The following is a 24,000-nucleotide window of genomic DNA, read 5'->3' as shown; positions in this document are numbered from 1 at the left end:
ACTTTCTTGCCACAGTTGTTAAGTAAGTCACTGCAGTTGTTAAGTTAGTAACACAGTTGATAAGTGAATCCTGCTTCCCCATGGACTTTGCTTATCAGAAGTTTAGAAAAGGCAATCACATGACTCTGGGACACTGCAACCATCATAAATATGAGTCAGTTGCCAAGTGTCTGAATTTTGATCATGGGACTATGGGATGCTGCAACAGTCGTAAGTGTGAAAAGCGGTCATAAGCCACTTTTTTCAGTGCAGCTAAAGCTATTGTTAAATCAAGGAATACTTGTAAATTGGTTTTATTAGCCTTGCTAATAATTTTTTGCCTGTATAAAAAGGTGAGAGGCAGGTACCTTGGTCTATATACCAAACGGATGACCCATTGGGATCCCCATATCAAAACAACTTACCTTACATACGACCAGAATCTGAAAATAACATTGAACACAGCACAGGACTTGAGCAAAATGGTTCAGTTGAGATCGACATACGTGGGACTGATTGGGGTAGATTGTAGGGGTGACACCAAAATATAATTTTATCATATTTTATTTATCTACATCTTAAATTATTGTATTTTATTCCAATTTCATTTTAAATCGTATTTTATTCCAAATTTCATTTTAAATTGTTTTTTGATCAGATTTTAGTAACAATTTGTGTCTGGAACTCTGCACTTTGATATGGCCCAAAGGCTAATCAATAAAGTAAACTAAACTGAAGGACCACCTGTAATGGAAAGTGGATCCATTTAGCTTGAAATAGAGGTGGCTCAGTGGCTAAGACACTGAGCTTGTCGATTTATCAGATTCTGAGTTGAACTCAAAAACCTTACAACCTCCAAGGTCTCTTCCAATTCTGTTACTGCTACTATATAGTCAATATATTTAAAGGAAATAATAGCTTCCCCCCCCCTCCAAATTTGGCTTTGAAATATTTGGAAAGGAAGAAAACTTATTTATGAATAAACTTTTCGAATGCATCCAACATATGATGCACGTATGACGGATTCCGAAGCATTTTAAGCCTGGATTTAGTCCAAATTGGAGTAAATGTGGCTGAAGACCTTTGGCTGAAGGCTGAGCTGGTCTTGTCAAGATACCTGTCCCATTTCCAGTTAGATTTTCCCCATTTCAGGAGCTTTCAAACATCTCCAAGGACTTTCATGCTCCATTCCACCATTTCCATCTTCGGTCTCCTTTGTGATAAAATCCCTGGTAATTTTCTCAGGGCTTTGCAAACCCTTCAGTTTATTCCAAATATATTCTACATGTAGTTATTCAAGGGTGACATCCAGATTTAGATTCACTTCTCCTGCTAGGGTGGTGGTGGTTTGTTTTTAGCCATAGTTTGTGGGATCAGGTTAATTAACCTGGTTCACCAAGAGAGGTGGGTTTCAGCAGGTTCTGACCAGTTCTGGAGAACCGATAGCGGAAATTTTGAGTAGTTCGGAGAACCGATAGTAAAAATTCTGACTGGCCCCACCTCTATCTATTCTCCGCCTCCCGAGTCCCAGCTGATCGGGAGGAAATGGGGATTTTGCAGTATCCTTCCCCTGGAGTGGGGTGGGAATGGAGATTTTGCAGTAACCTTCCCCTGGAGTGGGGTGGGAAGGGAGATTTTACAGTATCCTTCCCCTGCCACACCCACCAAGCCATGCCCACAGAAACGGTAGTAAAAATAAATTTGAAACCCACCACTGTTCACCTCTAATGGTGAATAACGCTTTGATAGTGAAATGGGCAGCATATCAGTAACAGTAACAGAGTTGGAAGGGACCTTGGAGGTCATCTAGCCCAACCCCCTGCTCACGCAGGAGACCTGTACTAGGGATTCGAACCGCCGAATTGCGTGACTAGGTGACTCATTGGCTAAGACACTGAGCTTGTCGATCAGAAAGTTCGGCGGTTCGAATCCCTAGTACAGGTCTCCTGCGTGAGCAGGGGGTTGGGCTAGATGACCTCCAAGGTCCCTTCCAACTCTGTTACTGTTACTGAACTTTCTGATCGACAAGCTCAGTGTCTTAGCCACTGAGCCACCTAGTCAGGCAATTTAATTTAAATGATAAATTTAATGAATAAATAAAATTTACAGAATGCAAAGCTGGGCACTTGGGTTTATGAGGCATGAAGACTGGCTGCTCGCACTTCGCCTCACTGAGCCAAAAAAAAAACCAATCTGATTATTATTATAATCTGATGTTTGACTGGAGAATAATAAAATAATTTATTTTATTTTATTTTTAAAAAAAATGAAAGGCCGCCTTTATGTCTCAGACTTCAGCGTCCTCCGCATAGCAACCGTTGCTACGGGCAGACGTTCAGTTGCTAGCGCTTTCCTGGCAGCTTACAAAACCCAACACTGCGACGTAACTATTTTTTTTTTAAAAAAAAAGAAATTGGGCCACCAAAACACCTCCAGAGAAGTCTATCTATTATTAGAGAAATAAAACACGGGAAATATCCGGAGACTGGAATAACGTCCCTTCTGACGAGTCTAAATAATTCAATATCTTCCTGACAGGACCCGAAAAAACGCGGTCTGGCGCGAAACTTAAACCATAGAGATACAAAAAAAGGGAAGAAACGATTATTGATTTTCATCGATATATTTTACTATCTGTCCAACAGAGCGCCACTGGGGCCTTTTTTTTTTAGATCATTGATTGCTCCATACTTTATATCTTTAAAAGTGGTCAGTAATCCTAGAAACATCCCTCCTTGAAGAAAAAGAGCGGCTTAAAAAAAAAAAAGTCGGCCATTTTTTTTCTATCTCTAGGAGCACGGAACGGGGAGCGTCGCTCTAGCCTATAGAGTGAGACACTCTATGGTTCTCTCTCCTTTGCTGGGGGAACCGAATCGAGCTCGGCTTTCGCTGCTGTGCGAGGTTCGCAATTGCTTCTTTGTAGCTTTTTCCTCCGCCTTCTTCATGCTGCCCGCTGACTGTGCCCAGAGGTAATTGCTCATTAATTTGTTTAAAAAATAGGATGATGATGATGATGATGATGATGATGATGATGATGGTTGGTCGCCCAGGCAGCCTGGATTTTGCATTTTTGTCCATCCTGGGATAGGCAGGCGTGGATATTTGTTAATGTGAAATAGAATAAACAAGGTTGGGAGGGACCTTGGAGGTCATCTAGTCCAACCCCCCAGCTTAGGCAGGAAACCCTCCACCACTTCAGACAAATGGTTATCCAACGTCTTCTTAAAAACTTCCATTGTTGGAGCATTCACAACTTCTGGTGGCAAGCTGTTCCACTGGCTAATCCTTTTAACTGTCAGGAAATTTCTCCTTAGTTCTAGGTTGCTTCTCTCCTTGATGAGTTTCCACCTGTTGCTTCTTGTCCTGCCTTCAGATGCTTTGGAGAATAGAATAGAATAACAGAACTGGAAGGGACCTTGGAGGTCATCTAGTCCAACCCCCCTGCTTAGACAGGAAACCCTCCACCACTTCAGACAAATTGTTGTCCAACATCTTCTTAAAAACTTCTAGTATTGGAGCATTCACAACTTCTGGTGGCAAGCTGTTCCATTGGCTAATCGTTTTAACTGTCAGGAAATTTCTCCTTAGTTCTAAGTTGCTTCTCTCCTTGATTAGTTTCCACCCACTGCTTCTTGTCCTGCCTTCAGGTGCTTTGGAGAATAGCTTGACTCCCTCTTCTTTGGAGCAGCCCCTGAGATATTGGAAGACTGCTATCATGTCTCCCCTAGTCCTTCTTTTCATTAAACTAGACATACCCAGTTCCTGCAACCGTTCTTCATATGTTTTAGCTTCCAGTCCCCTCATCCTCTTTGTTGCTCTTCTCTGCACTCTTTCTAGAGTCTCCACATCTTTTTTACATCATGGCGACCAAAACTGAATGCAGTATTCCAAGTGTGGCCTTACCAGGGCATTATAAAATGGTATGTTAAATAGTGCTAGAGGTATTATTGCAGAATGCAAACTGTTCCAAGTAAAACTGCCTTTTTGCAGCTTGGCTGCTCATGATTTTGTCCATGCCCAGAGTTGTTCAAAGGATGCTTCAGATGTTTCAGAATTGCACCCCCAAAAATACCTATTGATCCTTGTTCTTGCTTTTTTCTTTTGGCACAGCCATTCTCCTACTTCTATTTGCAAAGGCTTTATATTTTGGGATTTCCCTCCCGTTCTTTCTGTTCTGTTCTGTGGTCTCGCTATATATAGTTTGTTGCACAGTTGTCCAGATGTTCAGGCTTGGATTGGGCATTTTGTCCATTTAACGCAGGCAGATGTTGTTTTTTGAGGGTGTGAAAGGTCTCGTTGCAGGAGGTAAGCCGGTTCCAAGCAAAGCTGCCTTTTGCAATTGACTGATGGTGAGTTTGTCAATGGCGATGGCGTTCTAGTGGTGCTCCAAGAGATTTTGGGCTCGCAACTAAGGTGCCTATCGCTATTGGTATTATCTTTGGGCAGGGGGTTGGATTAGAAGACCTCCAAGGTCTCTCCCAAGTCTATGATCCTGCTGGGAAATTCAGATCAAAGCTCGTTCTTTTGGGATGTTAAGGAAAAACAGCCTTTTCTTGGCTCTTTCTAGGCTGGTTTCCCTCTTCACCCAGGCCTTGGAAGATTGCACAGAGCAGAGGGCAAAACTCCAGCAGAAAATTCAACAGTGCCGTGCAGTTCTTGGGGACTGGTAAGCTGGGTGTAATTTTAAAGTGTACCTTTCTGTTTAGTGCAAGGGAAGCAAAGAATGGGACCTTCCTCCTCCTCCTCCTCTCTTCTTCTGCTCTCTCTTCTCTTTCTCCTTCTTCCTTATCTCTTTTCTCCTCTTTCTTCTCTCTTCCTCCTCTCCTCTTCTTCACCAGTCCTCTTCCTCTTCCTCATTCTCCCCTCCTTCTTCTCCTCCTTGTTCCTCTTCTCTTTATTTTTCCAATCCTCCTCTTCCTCCTCCTCTCTCTTCTCCTTCTCCTTCCTTCTTCCTTGTCTCTTTTCTCTTCTTTCTTCTCTCCTCCTCCTCTCTTCTTCTTCACCAGTCCTCTTCCTCATTCTCCCCTCCTTCTCCTCCTCCTTGTCCCTCTTCTCTTTATTTTTCCAATCCTCCTCCTCCTCTCTTTCTCCTTCTCCTTCCTTCTTCCTTGTCTCTTTTCTTTCTTCTCTCCTCCTCCTCTCCTCTTCTTCACCAGTCCTCTTCCTCATTCTCCCCTCCTTCTCCTCCTCCTTGTCCCTCTTCTCTTTATTTTTCCAATCCTCCTCTTCTTCCTCCTCTCTCTTCTCCTTCTCCTTCCTTGTTTCTTTTCTCTTCTTTCTTCTCTCCTCCTCTTCTCCTCTTCTTCACCAGTCCTCTTCCTCATTCTCCCCTCCTTCTTCTCCTCCTTGTCCCTCTTCTCTTTCTTTTTCCAATCCTCCTCCTCCTCTTTCTCTTTCTCCTTCTCCTTCCTTCTTCCTTGTCTCTTGTCTCTTCTTTCTTCTCGCCTCCTCCTCTCCTCTTCTTCACCAGTCCTCTTCCTCATTGTCCCCTCCTTCTCCTCCTTGTCCCTCTTCTCTTTCTTTTTCCAATCCTCCTCCTCCTCCTCCTCCTCCTCCTCCTCCTCCTCCTCCTCGGAAGTCATCCCAACAGTGACTATCCCAATGCCACAAACTTCCCAGTCTTTCCTAGGCTTCTGCTCACATGAAATTATTATAATTATGAGCCACCTATAAAAAGCTGGGATGATGCAGAAGAAGTGATGGGGGGGGGGACGCATCTGTTCTTTGCTGAATGCGTGTGTACTCTCTTTTCTCTGTGCTAGGAACTCTGAGAGAGAAAACCCTGTTCCCGAAGATGTCAAAACTGAGAAACATGGTAAAAGAAGCATCATTCTTTATTAGTCTCCCTTGTTATTTATGTATTCATTTAAACAGTTTATATAGCTGCCAAATTCCCACATGTAGGTGATTCCGGGCGGCTTGTAACATTTAAAACTCCCTAATAAAAGCCCATCAAAACCTCCCATCTTACTCTCCATGGTAGCAACAACAGAATCAAATCAGCCATTTTATTGGCTCCATATCAGTTCTTGGTCCCTGGCCTGGACCCTTTTTCCTAGTTATAAGAAGTTCTGGGCCTTTAATTGGAGACTTCAGAGTCTATGCTACCTCATGACAGTCATATCTTATTCCTGGATTGATGAATTCCAGTAAATCATGGTTTTGTTTATCCATGGCTTGTTGAATAAACCACCATTAATTAGCTGGCATTACACATGCCAGCCTGACTAGGTGGCTCAGTGGCTAAGACACTGAACTTGTCGATCAGAAAGGTTGGCAGTTCAGCGGTTCGAATCCCTAATACAGGTCTGCACGAGCAGGGGGTTGGGCTAGATGACCTCCAAGGTCCCTTCCAACTCTTTTACTGTTACCCTTAGGTTGTAACTGTAAAATCCCACTACCACAATTGCTAAGCTATAATTGATTGAATTTCTACACTTGAAGCAAAAAAACCAAATGAAGCACATTACAGTTACAAGTTTAATCAATAAAAAAAAAATAGTTCCACAAAAAGTATAAATCCATTTGTTAAATAAGTGGATTCAATGCTATGGATCCATAGTGCTGCAGTGGCCTAGAGGTGGAGCTCTCGCCTCACAATCAGGAGGCTTATGAGTTTGATCCTAGGTAGAGGTAGATATTTCTCTCTCTGGGCACAATGAGAATACATGAGATATAGAAAAGATATGGAAGAATATGGAATTCAAGGGCTACCACAACAACTGGATAGAATATTGTCAGGCAAAGAAGAAAAATTCATAACAAAAGCATATAAATACTTATTAGAGGTAGAAATGGAAGAAGAAATAGTGAAAGGTCCAACAATAGCATGGACACAAAATTTAGAAGAATGGGAAAAAGTATGGAACAAAAACTAAACATTGTCAACTGCATATAAAGAAAATCAGTACAAAATGTTTTATAGGTGGCATTTAACACTGGCAAGATTGGCCAAAATGTACACAATTATGAAATCAGACTGCTGGGAATGTAAATATAAGGATGGAACATTTTATCACATGTGGTGGCAATGCCTCAAAGCAAAGAAATTTTGGGAACAGATAAGGAGATGGTTACAGGAGATAACAGGAGAACAAACTGAATTTAAAGCTGAATTATTTTTATTAGGAATAATTAATCAAAGGATAAAGAAGCAACTCCAATATATCATTTTACACATAGTAACAGCAGCACGAATTGCTTATGCTCAATGTTGGAAACTTGAAGATATACCAGCCAATGAAATGATTATAAATAAAATATTAGAATGTACCGAGATGTATAAGCTCACGTTAGAAATGAAAGGCAAGGAAGAAACAGAATTTTATGAGGTGTGGGATAAGTGGTATAAGTGGTTAGAACAGAGAAACAAAAATGTATAGAAATAAATGTAAATAACTGTAAGAGACACATGACATGGTACTGTTAAAAAAAGTTTATTGTTATGTAAATTGGAAAAATGGAAAATAAATTTTTAAAAAAAGACTACATCTGCTGTGAACTCCGCATTGGCGACAAGAAGGGCATCCGGCCAGTAAACATTCAGCTCCATTCAGTTGCCCAGACTCCATCCCGCAAGGGATTATGGTGGTCATTAAATGACAAAAAAAAAAAAAAAATGCTGTGATTCCATAGAAAACATATTCCTAGGTTGCAAGGCAGCATGGCTGGCAGGGGAATTCTGGGAGTTGAAGTCCACACAATCATAAAGTTCTCAAGATTGGGAAACACTGATATAATTTGATCCATTTTGACTTGCTTCCTTCACTTGTAGAAACATCAGAGCCTTCAGCGGAGGAGCTTAAGGACCTGGAACTGCTTAACAAAGCCTTGGAGAAAGCATTAAGAGTCCGGTCAAAATTCCACCAAGTGCCATGTGAGACCATTAAAGTCTCCGCATCTTCAAGTAAGAAGCCGGTGAGCCAGCAGGCTACTTTGGAACAACCTTCACGTCATCCTAAGGACAAGGTCTCCAAGACCACCCAGATGTCTCCCGTGAGCAGAAAGCTGGCGGCATCCAAAAAACCCACAGCCTATATGTTGAAGGCTCCCTACAAAACGGATGTGATGGTGAAAAGGCCACCGGTGAAAATACCAACTGGACGGAGCGCCAGAACATCCAAAACGGCTGGGAAGAAGTTGTTGTCCCCAGCGGGGGTTGTTACTTCTCCAAAGTTGAAACCGTGCGCAAAAACAGCAGCCAAAGACAGTCGCGAAAAGGTCAATGTTGCTGCTGCAGAACCCGGCTTGCAGTTGGGCTGTCCCAAAGGTCCATGTCACACAACGACACCACCTTGGTTTGCTGATGGAGGAGATTTTGCAGGAAGAGGCCTTCAAGTCCCAGAGGTAGATCCTGATCTGGAGGCTTTAGGTGATGGGCCGTCTCCTTTAAGAACAGACCCGCCGAGAAAAGGAACAAAGCTTCCAATTTCCACTCTTCAACAAAATGGGTAGGTGGCCTCCCATCCTACCAGGGTGGCTAAAAATCGATGTTTTTTTTTCATTTAAATAGGATTTTTTTTTTAATTTAAGTCGGATTTTTTTTTTCATTTAAATCAGATTTTTTTTTATTTAAATCGGATTTTTTTTTATTTTTATCAAATTTATTTTAATAAAATGCTTTTGGAGTAAAAAAAAATCTAAAGGTAGTTTTGTATTTAAGAGGCATTAATAATTTAGTTATGGGGACGCGGCGGCTCAGTGGCTAAGACGCTGAGTGTGTTGATCGAAAGGTCGGCCGTTCAGCGGTTCGAATCCCTAGCGCCGCCTAACGGGGTGAGTTCCCGTGACTTGTCCAAGCTTCTGCCAACCTAGCAGTTCGAAAGCACGTTAAAAAAACGCAAGTAGAAAAATAGGGACCACCTTTGGTGGGAAGGGAACAGCGTTCTGTGCGCCTTTGGCGTTGAGTCATGCCGGCCACGTGATCACGGAGACGTCTTCGGACAGCGCTGGCTCTTTGGCTTTGAAACGGAGATGAGCACCGCCCCCTAGAGTCAGGAACGACTAGCACATATGTGCGAGGGGAACCTTTACCTTTACTTGAGTAAATAAGAAAACAATCCTTTCTGCAGGATGTGCTACAGCAGAATTACAGCCTGAATTAACCTCTTACACTGACGATTGGCCGGATTCCCTTTATCTAATAATTTAGTTTATTCAGCATGAAATGGAGCTTAGTTCTGTAGCAGGAGGCTGTATATTTTGCAATATTGGGACTGTCGGTGAGTCAACAGCCGGTCAGAGGGGGAGCCGCTGTGGGACGGAGATGACAATTGCTCTTTAAAAATTATAATTTAAATCAAGCCTTTTTACTAGTGATTTAAATCATGATCAAATCCACTCTGCATCCTACCTCCAAAAATTTGCCTCCAGCTACAGATTTGCTTTTCCTTTGGACCTGACCGAGCACGGGCTGGATAGGCAGTGATCCATAGCTTCTGTTTTGTGAGTGCAACAGACTGGCTGAGTTCCCTCTATTGCAGCATTTTCGTTTGCTGAAACCTGGCATTGTTTGCTGAAAATAGCAGTCAGTCTATCCCTGTCTCTTATTTCAATCTATGTTGACTTCTTTGGTCTTCTTTGAGACTTCAGTTTGGTCTCCTGGTTAAGGCAGCAGGCTAGAAGCCACGATATTGTGAGTTCAGGTCCACTTTTGGCTATGAAAACTAACTGGGTCAATTCGGCTAGTCAATTTCAGCCCAATCCAACCTCACAGGGTTTGCGTGGTGGGGGGAAATAGGAGGAAGAAGGAGCATAAAATGAAGACCCAGATGGTTGAGGGCAATATGCATGACTCAACGCCAAAGGCGCACGGAATGCTGTTACCTTCCCACCAAAGGTGGTCCCTATTTTTCTACTTGCATTTTTTACGTGCTTTCGAACTGCTAGGTTGGCAGAAGCTGGGACAGGTAACGGGAACTCACCCCGTTACGCGGCACTAGGGATTCGAACCGCCGAACTGCCGGCCTTTCGATCAACAAGCTCAGCATCGAAGCCACTGAGCCACCACATCCCTACTCATGAGGCTGATGCTATGCCACCTAACAGCCCTTATCCTCTAGGTATAAATAGCAGCACAAATGTTTTACGACTTTAGGTTTTTTTCCTCTTACAAAAAACCAAAGCATCCATGAACAGAGCAGATGATTTAAAAGTCTGTTTGGATAAAACACATCGATGCCTTCTGCCAAGTAGAGGAAGCCAGCCACATTCTCAAGCTTCCAAAACAATTTTGCGAGCTAAATTTGCCACGCAATTTATGCCCTTCCATATGAGAATTATCTGGGGCTTCCATAAACTTTGGCTCCATCGACTGGGCTGGAGCGAATAGGAGCAGGAATGCAGTATCTGAAAGGCAAAAATCCCAAAATCCCTGGTTGAAAGCCCTTGCATCCAAACTGCGGTTTGGTCTTGTGGTTAAGGCACCAGGCTAGAAAGCAGAAGACCGTGAGTTCAAGACCCACATTAGCCATGAAAACCAACTGGGTGACTTTGAGCCAATCACCAGGAGATTGGGAGTTCTAGTCCCACCTTTGGCATGAAAGCCAGCTAGGTGACTTTAAGTCAATCCCTAGGAGACTGGGAGTTCTAGTTCCACCTTTGGCATGAAAGCCGCCGAGGTGACTTTAAGTCAATCACTAGGAGACCGGGAGTTCTAGTTCCACCTTAGGCGTGAAAACTGACTGGGTGACTTTGGTCCAGTCAGCCAGTCATTCTGTCTCAATCCAACACACTTCACAGGATTGTTGTCATGGGGAAAGTAGCAGAAGGAAGAAGTATTGGATATCTTCACCGCCTTGAGTTATATGCCAAAATAGGAAAGGAAAGGAGACTCAGGGTGGCTTACAATGCATTAAGCAATAGCCTTCATACTTTTGTATATACCTGCTTAGTAGGGCTTTCAGCCTCCTCCTAAGCGGTGTTCTTTTTTTTATATACAAAGTCAGCTTATTGCCCCCACAATCCGGGTCCTCATTTTACCTACCTCGAAAGGATGGAAGGCTGAGTCAACCTTGAGCCTGGTGAGACTTGAACTTGCAGTAATTGCAGGCAGCTGGTGTTGCTTAACAGTGCTTTAGTCTGCTGCGCCATCAAGGCTCTTCTTCTTGGAACAACCGATTTGGTGAACCAGATCAAAATTAACATCCGGTTTGCCTGAACCGGTCTGAATCTGTTTGATCCCACCCCTGGTTGTGCATTTACCAAGGATGATAATGCCAAGCAATATTTTCTTTTTTTTTGCAGGTCTTCACTGAAACTGCCCCTTCCGTATCAGAAAGCTTTCTCCAAGTATTTCAGGTAAGCTTATCCGAATTAGACTAACCCGCAAGTCGCTAGGAAAGGTGGGAGAAATTTTAGGGCCTTTCTGAGTTGGATAACCCAGATTGGGTGAGTTTGCAGAATGGATGTAGGATTCAAAAGTGATTTTTGTGACCTTCGTTCTGGGGCCTTCAGAGGTGTGAAGGAACCTTATCCAGACAGCCACGTAGCCAGTCTTTTGGCTTTGACCCCGGAAGTCAATCTACACATCTTAAATAAATACCAGGGGCGATAGGATAGCAATCTTCCAGTACTTGAGGGGCTGTCACAGAGGAGAGGAGATCGACCTATTCTCTGAGTGCCTGAGGGCAGGAAAAGAAGTCACAGGTAGAAGATCATTAAAGAAAGATCTAGAAAGAACTCCAACTGAGGAAGAATTGATAGATAAATTTTAGAATGTGCTGAGATGGACAGATTAACAAAAGAAATTAAAGAAAAAGAAGAGACAGACTATTATAGAATATGGAATAAATGGTATAAATGGCTTAAGGCTAGAAATAAAGAATAATAACTATCAGGGGAGAAAATTAGAAGTACAAAATATATATATAAGAAATGTATGGAGTGGAATAATGATCCCAGCACAATTGCCTGATCGTCAGAGCTTTTTAAAAGCATTTTTTTTTACAACCTCCTCGGCCGAAGAGGTTGTAGTAAAAATGCTTTTAAAAGATAAAAAAAAAAAGCCTCTGACGATCCCAGCTGAGCAGCGTGATCGTCAGAGGCTTTTTCTTTATACTTTTAAAAGCAATGCTTTTAAAAGTAAAAAAAAAAAAGTTTGCGCGCCACAGCTGATGCCCCCCCTCGCGCCCTGTTCTACTTACTGCATGCCTCCTTTTGACGTGCATTGCACGCATGCACCTCGCATTTGGCGCACGGTGCGCACTGCACATACGCAGCCAGCGAACCGGTAGTAAACCGGTTCAGATTTCACCACTGCCGTGCATGCATTGTATTTTGGGGGTTCGGGCTTTGGCACTCGGTCCGGAAAAGATTAGCCATCACTGGTATAAGGTTTCTTGCTTGAAGGGGGGTTGGACTAGAAGGACTCTAAAGTCCCTTCCAACTCTGTTATTCTGTTAAAAAAAAAAAGTTTAATCCTCCAATATCACCATTCTCAAACCTTCCCACACTATGTATGTGTTTTCCATTATTTTAATGAGAGTTTAACATCATCAGCCCATCATCAGCACTCGGTCTGGAAAAGATTAGGCATCACCAGACTAGAAGATCTCTGAAGTCCCTTCCAACTGCATTACTCTATGTCCGTGAAGGCGAACCTATGGCATGCATGTCAGAGGTGGCACAGAGAGCCCTCTCTGTGGGCACACGTGCCGTCACCAGCTGCTCTTCTGGTTTCTGAAAAACGACCCCAAAACGGCCTGGAAAATGTCCCGAACAAGGCCCCAAAATTGGTCTGAAAACGGCCCAAAAAACCGGCAAAGAAACAGGCTGTTTTTCGCGCCAAAAACAGCCTGAAACTGGCCCGGAAAACAGCCTGAAAATGGTGCAAAAACAGGCTGAAAACAGCCCAAAAAACAGCCTGAAAATAGCCCTCCCCCCCAAAAAATGGCCAAAAAACCAGGTATGCATGCAGCGGCCAGCTGGCCTGCAGGTTTCCGGCATTCTGGTGCGCGCACGTACACACGCGTTTTGGTTTGGGCACTCGGTGTCGAAAAGGTTCACCATCACTGCTCTATGTTCTACGTCTACAGGCTTTAAAGCTGTCAAGAAAATCAATACAAGAAGTTTTACAGGTGGCATTACCCACCCACAAGACTGTCCAAGATGTGCAAAAATTGCTCACCGAAATGTTGGAAATGTAAAGCAACATTAGGCACTTATTATCATATGTGGTGGGGGTGCCCGAAAGCCAAGGACTTTTGGTGCCAAATAAAACAGTGGCTAGAAGAGATGTTAAACAAGATGATAGATATGATGCCAGAACTCTTCCTTCTGGGTATAGTTAAGGGATAATTACAAAAAAGAAGAACCTTAGCAACTTTAAGACATGTGAAGTTCAACTCCCAGAATTCCCAGTGCCGGGTGGAGAATTCTGGGGACTCGAAGTCCACAGCAGCCAAGGTTGGGAAAAAACCCTGCTCTAAGAGAGCTTGCACCGCACAGAACTAGAAATCCCTAAGAACGTCTTCAAAATATATGATTCTGCAAACTGGCAAGAATATCTCTTCTTCAGGCAGTAACAAGTCAGGTCTAAAGATTGGAGCATATCCCAGGGGGGAGTTTTTGGCTTATTATTTCCCACTCTTCTGCTTCTTGACACAAAGGTTGTTGGAGAAGTGCCAGGATTTGAAAACAGCCCCCGAGGCAGCTGTCACCAAGAGCCAGTTTTTAGAGAAACTGCAAGCAACTGTATCCTTTTGCGAATTTGGTTCTTTTGCAGAAGAAGAAAAATGTATCTGCAGGTACGACTAGGGCTTTGACCGGGGTTGTTAACTCCATTCCAACTCCTTTGGCTTCCCAAAACTGTTCCAATTTTTTTTTTAATTTTTTATTGTATAAGAATTATAGTACAATTCCTCCGTTTCTGGTTTCATGGTGTCAGTATACATATGCAGATATACCTTCATAATATTTACATTGTTCTTTACATAGTATTAGTTCATTGTCTTAGTTTAGGGATAAACTAAGTATTTCTTAGTATTTCTTACTTTTATAAACCTTGATATATAGTATTACATATATTTACATAAAATTACATCTTTTCTCCCTTTTATTTCCTACTACCGATAGTATGACTCATATCCGTGTACTCATTTAATTAATCATCCATTTAAACTTTTAGCTCTCTCGAGCTTCACTTCGCTTTTCTTTTCCTCAACCACTCATACCACATATCCCATACACTGTAATGCTCAGTTTCCTCTCTGTCGTTGATTTCTAATGTCAGTTTGTTCATTTCGGCACATTCCAGCACTTTTCTAATTACGTGCTCTTCAGATGGCAATTTTTTCTCCTTCCAATGTTGAGCAAAGGAGATTCTCGCTGCTGTTATTATATGTGTAATGAGATATTTCTTCTTTCTTGCATATTCTGTCTTCAGAATTCCCAGGAGAAATATTTTTGGTTCTAATTCAATGGTATCTCCTATTATTTCTGATACCCATTTGCGTATCATCCTCCAAAATTCTTTGGCTGTTCCAATTTTATTGATTTCGCACGTCAATCTCCGTTTTGATGCTAAGCAATATAAACTTTAATATGGAATAGCTTTCATCTGTGACCCACATTATATGTGAAATATATTCCCCAGGCAGATGGGAATTCTCGGACTTGGTGTCTTGATACATCTGGAGAACCTCAACTTGCAAAAACTGCTGTAGAAATAAAGGGGAGAAGGAGAAGGAGACAACTGTGGGGTCCTTGGTGCTCTCTGAGCTTGATAGTTCTCTCGCAGACATTTCATTACCAAATTAGGTAACATTATCAGTGCTAGGTGGGGTTTGCAGAGAGGAGGTGGAGGAAGACTGTGGGGTACTTGGTGCTCTCTGAGCTTGGCGGTTTTGTTGCAGACGTTTCATTACCCAAGTAGGTAACATCATCAGTGCTAGAAGGGAGTGGGGTTTGCAGAGAGGAGGATGAAGACTGTGGGGTCCTTGGTCTTCTCTGAGCTTGATAGTTTTCTTGTGGACGTTTCATTACCAAACTAGGTAACATCATCAGATGCTAGGTGGGGTTTGTAGAGAGGAGGATGAGTCCTCTGGGGTCCTTGGTCCTCTCTGAGCTTGATAGTTTTCTTGTGGACGTTTCGTTACCAAATTGGTAACATCATCAGTGCACGGTATTGTCCCTTTTCCTTAAGCAGATGGTCAGTTCTCCTCTCCTACGCCAGCCTTTACCCCAGCGGAGGTAAAGCAGGAGTTGGTGCATCTACGTGACCTTCACTTGCTCATCACTCAGCACATGGAAGCTGAAAGCCCAGGTGAGAAGAGGACACTGAGCCAATTTCTTCACGCCCACCGGATTTGCAAGGGAGTCTAGGAACACTGCAGTCATTGGATCTTTGTTTAAAGCAAGGGGGACCCACCTTGTCAACTTCAAGACCTGTGGACTTCAACTCCCAGAATTCCTCAATAGGGAGTGGGAATAGAATAGAATAGAATAGAATAGAATAGAATAGAATAGAATAGAATAGAATAGAATAGAATAGAATAGAATAGGGAAGGGAAGGGAAGGGAAGGGAAGGGAAGGGAAGGGAAGGGAAAATAGGATAGGATAGGATAGGATAGGATAGGATAGGATAGGATAGGATAGGATAGGATAGGATAGGATAGGATAGGATAGGATAGGACAGGACAGGACAGGACAGGACAGGACAGGACCTTGGAGCACTGGTGAAATCCAAATTTTTTTACTACCGGTTCTGTGGGCGTGGTTTGGTGGGCATGGTGTGGCTTGGTGGGTGTGGCAGGGGAAGGATACTGCAAAATCTCCATTCACACCCCACTCCAGGGGAAGAACACTGCAAAATCCCCATTCCCTCCCTACTCCCGGGGGGGGGGAAGGATATTGCAAAAATCTCCATTCCCACCCCACTTTGGGACCAGCCAGAGGTGACATTTGCCGGTTCTCCAAACTACTCAAAATTTCCGCTACTGGTTCTCCAGAACCTGTCAGAACCTGCTGGATTTCACCCCTGCCTTGGAGGTCTTCTAGTCCAGCCCCTGCTCAACCAGGAGGCCCTATGCCATTTCAGACAAGTGATTGGTCAGTCTCTTCTTTAAAATACCCAGTGATGAAGCAGCCACAACTTCTAGAGGCAAGCAGTTCCACTGGTTAATTGTCCTCACTGTTAGGAAGCTTCTCCTTAATTCCAGATTGCTTCTCTCTCTCTTTTTTTTTTTTTTGTCCTGCCCTCTAGTGCTTTGGAGAATCATTTGACCCCCTCTTCTTTGTGGCAGCCTCTCAAATACTGAAGTACTGCTATCGTGTCACCCCTAATTCTTCTTTTCTTTAGACTAGCCAAACCCAAATCCTGCAGCCGTTCTTCATATGTTTTTTTGCGTTGGGTCCCGAGCGATGTTGTCTTACCTGCAGTCTTCCTTCTCAGGGGCACTTGGAGAAAACCCAACCTGGGACAGAGAGTACGAAAGCCTTGTGACTTTGCAGGCCCTACAAGAGATAGTAGAGCAACATCTCGGCAAAGTAGACCAGATGCGAGAAGGTGAGAGTTACTACTCAAGGGCATCATTAGAACTAAAAGATGTACTTATCCACGGTTTTGTTCAACCTACGGGCTCTGGATTCCTTGGCTTCTTCCCATACTGGTAGTCCTCACCTGATGACCACAACGGAGCAACAAAATTCATGTTGCTAAGTGAGACATTTATGAAGTGAATTTTGCTCCGTTTTACAGCCTTTCACACAAGGAATTAGTCTTTGGTGCATACATTCTCAATGTACATAAGGAGAATAAAATACATTCATCAAGAATAAAAAGATACTACACTTAGTGATCGTCAAGGTTACTAATAAGCTATCAAATCTTACTAGGAAACAAATAAAAAAAACATAATTGAAAGATACAAGCACATGGTTATAGTAATAAGTGGGAAGAGATAGATACTAGTGAGGAAGAGAAGATTAATAGTAATGCAGCCTTAGTGAATAGTGTGACAGTGTTGAGGGAATTAGTTGTTTAGCAGAGTGATGGCATTCGGGAAAAACCTGTCCTTGTGTCTAGTTGTTCTGGTGTGCAGGGCTCTATAGCATCATTTTGAGGGTAGGAGTTGAAACAATTTAGGTCCAGGATGTGAGGGGTCTGTAGATATTTTCCCAGCCCTCTTTTTGACTCGTGCAGTATACAGGTCCTCCATGGAAGGCAGATGGGTAGGAATTGTTTTTTCTGCAGTTCTAATTATCCTCTGAAGTCTGTGTCTGTCTTGTTGGGTTGCAGAACCAAACCAGACAGTTATGGAGGTGCAGATGATTCTTATTATTTATAATTAATTAATTAATTAATTAATAATTATGATTCATGATGAATGTATTTATGATGGCTATGGTCATGATTTATCACTTATAGCTTTTATGTACACTGAGAGCTTACACACTGAAGACAAATTCCTTGTGTGTCCAATCACACTTGTCCAATCAAGAATTCTTATATCAGTCACTTTTTTCAGTGCCGTGGTAACTTTGAACGGTCACTAAATGAACTGTTGTAACTTGAGGACTACCTGTAGTGAGACTTAGCCTCTTCTTCTAATGTCAGTCTTTTTGGTGCTAGATATATAACAGTGTCAGCACGTCAACCTGCATTTACTCTAGTGCTGACATAAGAAGGAGAAGAGGGGGCAGCTGGCAAGAGGACGCTTGACATTTCACCTACTTATTTTCTTTGAAGATAATATCCCCTAGGAGATGAGAGGGAGGGGGGACATTCCTGGGAACTTAAGTAGTAGATATGGAGAGAGTGATTTGGAAGAAGGCCAATGAAACGCAGAGATTTGGGGAACGGAAAGGGAGGGTGTGGGGGCAGGAAGTCAGAGTTGGCTACACCATGATCAGGGCCAGATTGTCGTGCTAAATAAAATGAAAGATTTCTTCAAAGACTATCTGTTTGGAAATGCAATTTATTTTATTTGAGACTATATCGAAACCTGACAAACAGACAGATTAACAGTGCTGGAAGGGACCTTGTAGGTCATCTAGTCCAAGCAGGAGACCCCTACACCATTTCTGACAGATGGCAGCCCAGTCTCTTCTTGAAAGCTTCCAGGGATGAAGCTCCCACAACTTCTGAATTGTAATAATTGTATATTGTAATAATATTGTAATAAGGATGCTTTTCCTTCTCCGGCAGCCTTGGTGTCCCATGAAGAGTTTGCCTCGCTCTGCATGAATGACAAGGAGGACAATGACCATGATTCTTTGGGCTTCTGTCACTCTTCCCTTGGAGATCAAACCTGTTCGGATCCGGATATACCAGGGCCTCCCCGACTTCTTTTTTACTCCAGCCTGGATGAGTTGAAGGAGATGGAAGCTTTAAAACTGCAGGTGGCGATGCTGGACCAGAAACTTCAGATCCAGATGGTAATTTTGCTCCCACCTCTCTTAATTTTTGCCCAGGCTGACCATTCCTAACTCTAGAGCCAAGTTAGAGAAGAGATGTGGTAGCTTAACCGGCTCAAGGTTGACTCAGCCTTCCATCCTTCCGAGGTGGATAAAATGAGGACCCAGATTGTTGGGGGGCAAGAGGCTGACTCTGTAAACTGCTTAGAGAGGGCTGTAAAGCACTGTGAGGCTGAATATTTTTAATTTATTTTTTTTTAATTTTAATTTGATTTATATGCCGCCCTTCTCCGGAGACTCAGGGCGGCTTACAGTGCGTTAAGCAATAGCCTTCATCCTTTTGTATATTTATACAAAGTCAGCTTATTGCCCCCACAATCCAGGTCCTCATTTTACCTACCTTAGAAAGGATGGAAGGCTGAGTCAACCTTGAGCCTGGTGAGATTTGAACTTGCAGTAATTGCAGGCAGCTGATGTTAATAACAGTGCTTTAGTCTGCTGCGCCACCAGGGCTCTGTTATGTCTTAAGTGCTAGTGCTATTACTTTTAAGGATAGTGGGTTCACCAGGATGGGAACTCCAGCTGAGAATCTTCATCTAACCAGTGGAACAACTTGCCTCCATAAGTTGTGAATTCTCCAACGTTGGAAGATTGGACAATCATTTGTCTGAAGTGGTGTAGGGTTTCCTGCCTCAGCAGGGGGTTGGACTAGAAGACCTCCAAGGTCCCTTCCAACTTCTGTTATTCTATTCTATTCTATCTCTGAATCCTGCTGGACTTTATGAAGGTGAGGGAGAACAAGAGCTCCCTGCTAGCCCATTGAATTTTGGGAGTTGAAGTTCACACATCTGGAGGTTGCTGAGGTTGAGAAACTCTGGTTTAGACAATAGAGTTGGTTATCAGCACTTAGCAGGCTGTTAAGAGCCCTGGTAGCGCAGTGGTTAGAATGCAGCATCGCAGGCTAACTGACTGCTCACTGCCAGGAGTTCGATCCTGACCGGCTCAAGGTTGACTCAGCCTTCCATCCTTCTGAGGTGGGTAAAATGAGGATCCAGATTGTTGGGGCCAAGAGGCTGACTCTGTAAACCGCTTAGAGAGGGCTGTAATAGCACTCTTTCAGAATATGGGGCAGAATATACATCTAAGTGCTATTGCTGTTACATCTTTTCCAACGCTGAACATCGTCCTCTACGCAGGCTATGGAAACGGAACTCCTTCCCCTTCTAGAACCCGGCCGCCTTCCAGAAAGTTCTAGACCTTCGGCGATCCGTGCTGTGTATTCCTTGTTGTGTGAAAGCGGGGAGCATGTTCCTGTTCTGGTGAAGGATGAGGAACTGTCCGGCTGAGCTGACGTGAAAATGGATGACCAGCAGCCATACTCAGGAAGCTGTGCACCTTTGGCCTCCGTCCTTAAATTCCAGCCCTTTCACGACAGGTGACGTGAAAGGGCAGGTCCCTCAGCCTCTCCACCTGCGTGCACTTGTCCAACAAATAAAAAAAGATTTTGTACCTCCTCATTAACTTTTTAAAACACACATCCCTTCCCCATTTACTGCTCTTCTGACAAAACTAAGATAAATAGTAGCTTGGTTTATGAATATTTTCTTTCTTTCTTGGCCGGCGCCTGGCAAGTTTGTTTTCATTTCCGTGAAATCCAAGCTGAACGGGAGGCTGTGTGTGTGTGGCAGGGATTGTACCTCAGACCCATAAAATGTGCTACAAATCCTTCTTGACGTTTGTTTTTCGGGCAGAAGCTGCCTTTCAGCCAGCCCTGTTTGTAAATCAAAACTCTTGAGATAGAAAGAGAGAGAGAGAGAGAAAACGGCCATCAAACGGCTTCTGTTTCAGGACATTTTGTCCTTATTCCATCTAGCCCAGAGTTTCTCAACCCTTGGCAGCGTTAACTTCAATTCTCAGAATTCTCCCAGCCAGCTCGCATAGAATAGGACGTAGGAAAATAGTGTGGGAAGGAGACTTAGAGGTCTTCCAGTCCAACCCCAGTTCAAGTAGGAGGCCCTATGCCAGGGGTGAAATGCTCCCGGTTCGGACTGGATCGCTCGATCCGGTAGCGATGGTGGTGGGTGGTTCGGAGAGCCGGTAGCAAAAATCCCTGTGCTCCCCCCATGCCCAGCTGAGCCACGCAATCATCAGAGGCTTTTTTTTTTTAACTTTTAAAAGCATTTTTTCTACAACCTCTTCAGCTGAAAAAAATGCTTTTAAAAGTTTAAAAAAAAAGCCTCTGATGATCGCGTGGGTCAGCTGGGGTCATCAGAGGCTTTTAAAAGCCTTTTTTTCTGCAACCTTTTCGGCCAAAAAAAAAAATGCTTTTAAAAGAAAAAAAAAAAGCCTCTGACGATCAGGCAACTCAGCTGGGATCGTCAGAGCCTTTTAAAAGCATTTGTTTTACAACTTCTTCGGCCGAAGAGGTTGTAGAAAAAAATGCTTTTAAAAGTTTTTTTTTTAAAGTTGGCCACGCCCACCCAGTCACATTAACCCCCCCCCACCAAGCCACACCCAGAGAAACAGTAGTAACAAATTTTACATTTCACCACTGCCCTATACCTGTGATGGCGAACCTCTGGCACGTGTACCAGAGGTGGCACACAGAGTTGAGACATGTGTCTCAAAACTGGGAAGTTGAGACACTTTCCAGAGTCTCTTTCCAGAGTCCCAACATCCTTGAACAGTAGTTTATTGCTTCACACATGCATAGGACAGACGTTTATGCTGTCCGTGCCCGGAATAATAGAAAGCAATGGCTCCCAAACAGACTTGCTATCTTGTTGTCTTTTTGATTCTACGAAAGGCTTTGTTAATTCACACTTTTTCCACCTGGTGGCTCCCGAGTGCATTGGAATAACCGTGTCCATGAACAACAGGCTGGTAATAAATATTCTGGGATGATCAGTACGCTTACCACCTCTAAAGGATGCCAGGTAGAAAGTTTGGAGACATCCCCATCTGGGCTGCAAACTTCAGAGGATTATGAAATGAGCTAATTTGGTCCAGTGGTTAAGGTACCAGGCTAGGAAGCAGGAGATCGTGAGTTCAAGTCTCTTAGCCAGGAAAGCTGAGTGGGCCACTTTGGACCAATCACCAGGAGATTTAAGTTCTAGTCCTGCCTTAGGCATGAAAGTCAGCCGGGTGACTGGGCCAATCACCAGGAGACTGGGAGTTCTAGTATAATCTTAGGCATGAAAGTCAGCTGGATGAGTTAGCCAATCACCAGGAGACTGAGAGTTCTAGTCCCACCTTAGGCATGAAAGTCAGCCAGGTGACTGGGCCAATCACCAGGAGACTGGGAGTTGTAGTACAATCTTAGGCATGAAAGTCAGCTGGATGAGTTGGCCAATCACCAGGAGACTGGGAGTTCTAGTCCCGCCTTAGGCATGAAAGCCAGCTGAGTGACTTTGGGCCAATCACCAGGAGATGGCGAGTTCTAGTTCTGCCTCAGCCATGAAAGCTGGACAGGTGACTTTAGACCAGTCACTCTCTCTCTCAGCCCAACCTACCTCACAGGGTTGTTGTGCAAAAAAAAAAAGAGGAGGAAAATGTGTTGGGTATGTTTGTCTCTTTGAGTTATTTGTAACAAGCAGGCTAAGCTGGCATTTCCCTTCTGAACCGAGGCATGTTTATTATTTATTAAGGACATTGATCTGGCCTCCCAATCCACGGTGACTCCGTGGAATAAGGAATAAAACACCAAACGGAAAACCCAATATACCACTACCCCACTGCTGACAACAGTCAAAGAAACAACTTGCTGAAGTTGCATTGTTTGCAACGATGGCAAACAAGGTACAGAACCACATCCTGCCAACTGGTGCTATTAACATTGAACAGATATGATAGATGGATTTTTATATGCATTTGCCTAAAGCGGATGATTGCAAATGAATGTTTAGATACAAACGACTCAGTGGGCTCTATATCACCCTGGGATTCCCAAAGCCCGCTGGCAAAAATCATATCTTCAGGGTCTTTTGGAAGAGTATCAAGGTGAGTGGTGCGATGGCCTAGAGGTGCAGCTCTCGTCTCACAGTCAGGAGGCTTGTGAGTTCGATCCTAGGTAGAGGCAGATATTTCTCTCTATGGGCACACTGAGAATATTATCTGCTGAACAAAACTCCGCATTGGCAACAGGAACGGCATCCGGCCATTCAAACACTCTGCTAGCTCCATTCGGTTGTCCAGACTCCACCTGGAAAGGGATTATGGGATCGTTAAAAGAAGATGCTCAAGGTAAGGACCAGTCATATATCCATGGGGATGTTGTTCCCCAAGGAAGGAAGCCACCATGAAGAAGGCCCTTCTTGTTTCTACTAGGTGGACTTACTCAGTGCAGAAGATCCATCACATATTCCTCCTCACTCTGGCATGTCAGATAGCTGTAACTGGGAAAAGGAGGTCTCAGATTACATCTGAACATGTTTCAAAGGGATGGTGAGGACCAGAAAGTAAGGCAGCTAGAAGGTCAAATTCGGACGTTGGCAATAAGAATATAGAACGTGGAATAATAGCCTTAGTGGCGCAGCAGACTAAAGTGCTGTTAAGTAGCACCAGCTGCCTGCAATTACTGCAAGTTCAAATCTCACCAGGCTCAAGGTTGACTCAGCCTTCCATCCTTCCGAGGTAGGTAAAATGAGGACCCGGATTGTGGGGGCAATAAGCTGACTTTGTATAAATAGAAGACTGCTTGGGGGGTGCGAAAGCCCTACTAAGCAGGTATATACAAAAGTATGAAGGCTATTGCTTAACACATTGTAAGCCGCCCTGAGTCTCCGGAGAAGGGCGGCATATAAATCGAACAAATAAATAAATACATACATAAATACATACATACATACATACATACATACATACATACATACATACATACATACATAAATAAATAAATAAATAAATAAATAAATAGGGTTGGAAGGGACCTTGTAGGTCTTCTACTCTGTTTCCCCCAAAATAAGACATCTCCTGATAATAAGCCCAATCGGGCTTTTGAGCGCATGGCAAAAAAATGTCCCAAAAAAATATAGGACAGGGTCTTATTTTCGGGGAAACACAGTAGTCCAATCCTCAACTCAAGCAGGAGACCCAGCCTGTACCATTCTGGACAAATGGCTCTCCAATTTCTTCTTAAAATCCTCCAGTGATGGAGCACCACAACTTCTCAAGGCAAGTTCTTTCACTCTTCTTACCAGGGGTGAAATCCACTTACCTTCGCTACCGGAGTGTGCGCAGAGCATCAAAATCGGGACGTGATGACATCCGGGTGGGTGGGCGGAGCTTCCCGGCACCGGCGCTACCAGTTCGCCCAAGTCGGACAGAACCGACTGCATTTCACCACTGCTTCTTACTGTCAGGAACTTTCTCCTTAGTCTCTCTTTAATGATCTTCCACCCATTCCTTCTGGATCTGCCATCAGGTGCTTTGGAGAATAACTTGCCAACCCAATCTTGCCCACTCTGTCTGGCAGCAGTTTGGGTGAAGCATTTTTACAATGGTGTGCCCCAACCCCAGATTATTTTAACTGGACATAATATTGATGGAATACATGGGGAATTCCTACACCCAGAGCTTGGTCTCTCATCAGGGAGGCAAGTTCTCCAAACACTGCATTTTTTTCTAAGCACATCCTTCACGCGCATCAGAAGTGCCCGTTTTCTTGGG

At 43.6% G+C, this 24,000-nt stretch overlaps 1 protein-coding gene across 1 annotated transcript; it reads left to right on the top strand.

Annotated features, from left to right (window-relative positions):
* The first annotated feature begins 2,848 nt into the window (after positions 1–2,848).
* TEDC2 (tubulin epsilon and delta complex 2) lies at positions 2,849–19,850 on the top strand. Its single transcript, XM_070955138.1, has 10 exons — positions 2,849–2,948; positions 4,547–4,645; positions 5,742–5,794; positions 7,754–8,429; positions 11,224–11,277; positions 13,587–13,671; positions 15,133–15,241; positions 16,370–16,483; positions 18,125–18,354; positions 19,530–19,850. The coding sequence occupies exons 1-10, from the start codon at positions 2,923–2,925 to the stop codon at positions 19,677–19,679; spliced, it is 1,596 nt and encodes a 531-aa protein (XP_070811239.1). The 5' UTR covers positions 2,849–2,922; the 3' UTR covers positions 19,680–19,850.
* Positions 19,851–24,000: the final 4,150 nt, after the last annotated feature.

Source organism: Pituophis catenifer, unplaced genomic scaffold, assembly GCF_029215685.1.
Source record: "Pituophis catenifer annectens isolate HBS135680 unplaced genomic scaffold, rPitCat1.0.hap2 SCAF_16, whole genome shotgun sequence".
NCBI lineage: Eukaryota > Metazoa > Chordata > Lepidosauria > Squamata > Colubridae > Pituophis > Pituophis catenifer.
The sequence above is the reverse complement of the archived record's forward strand: the minus strand, read 5'-3'. Positions and strand labels throughout refer to the sequence as shown.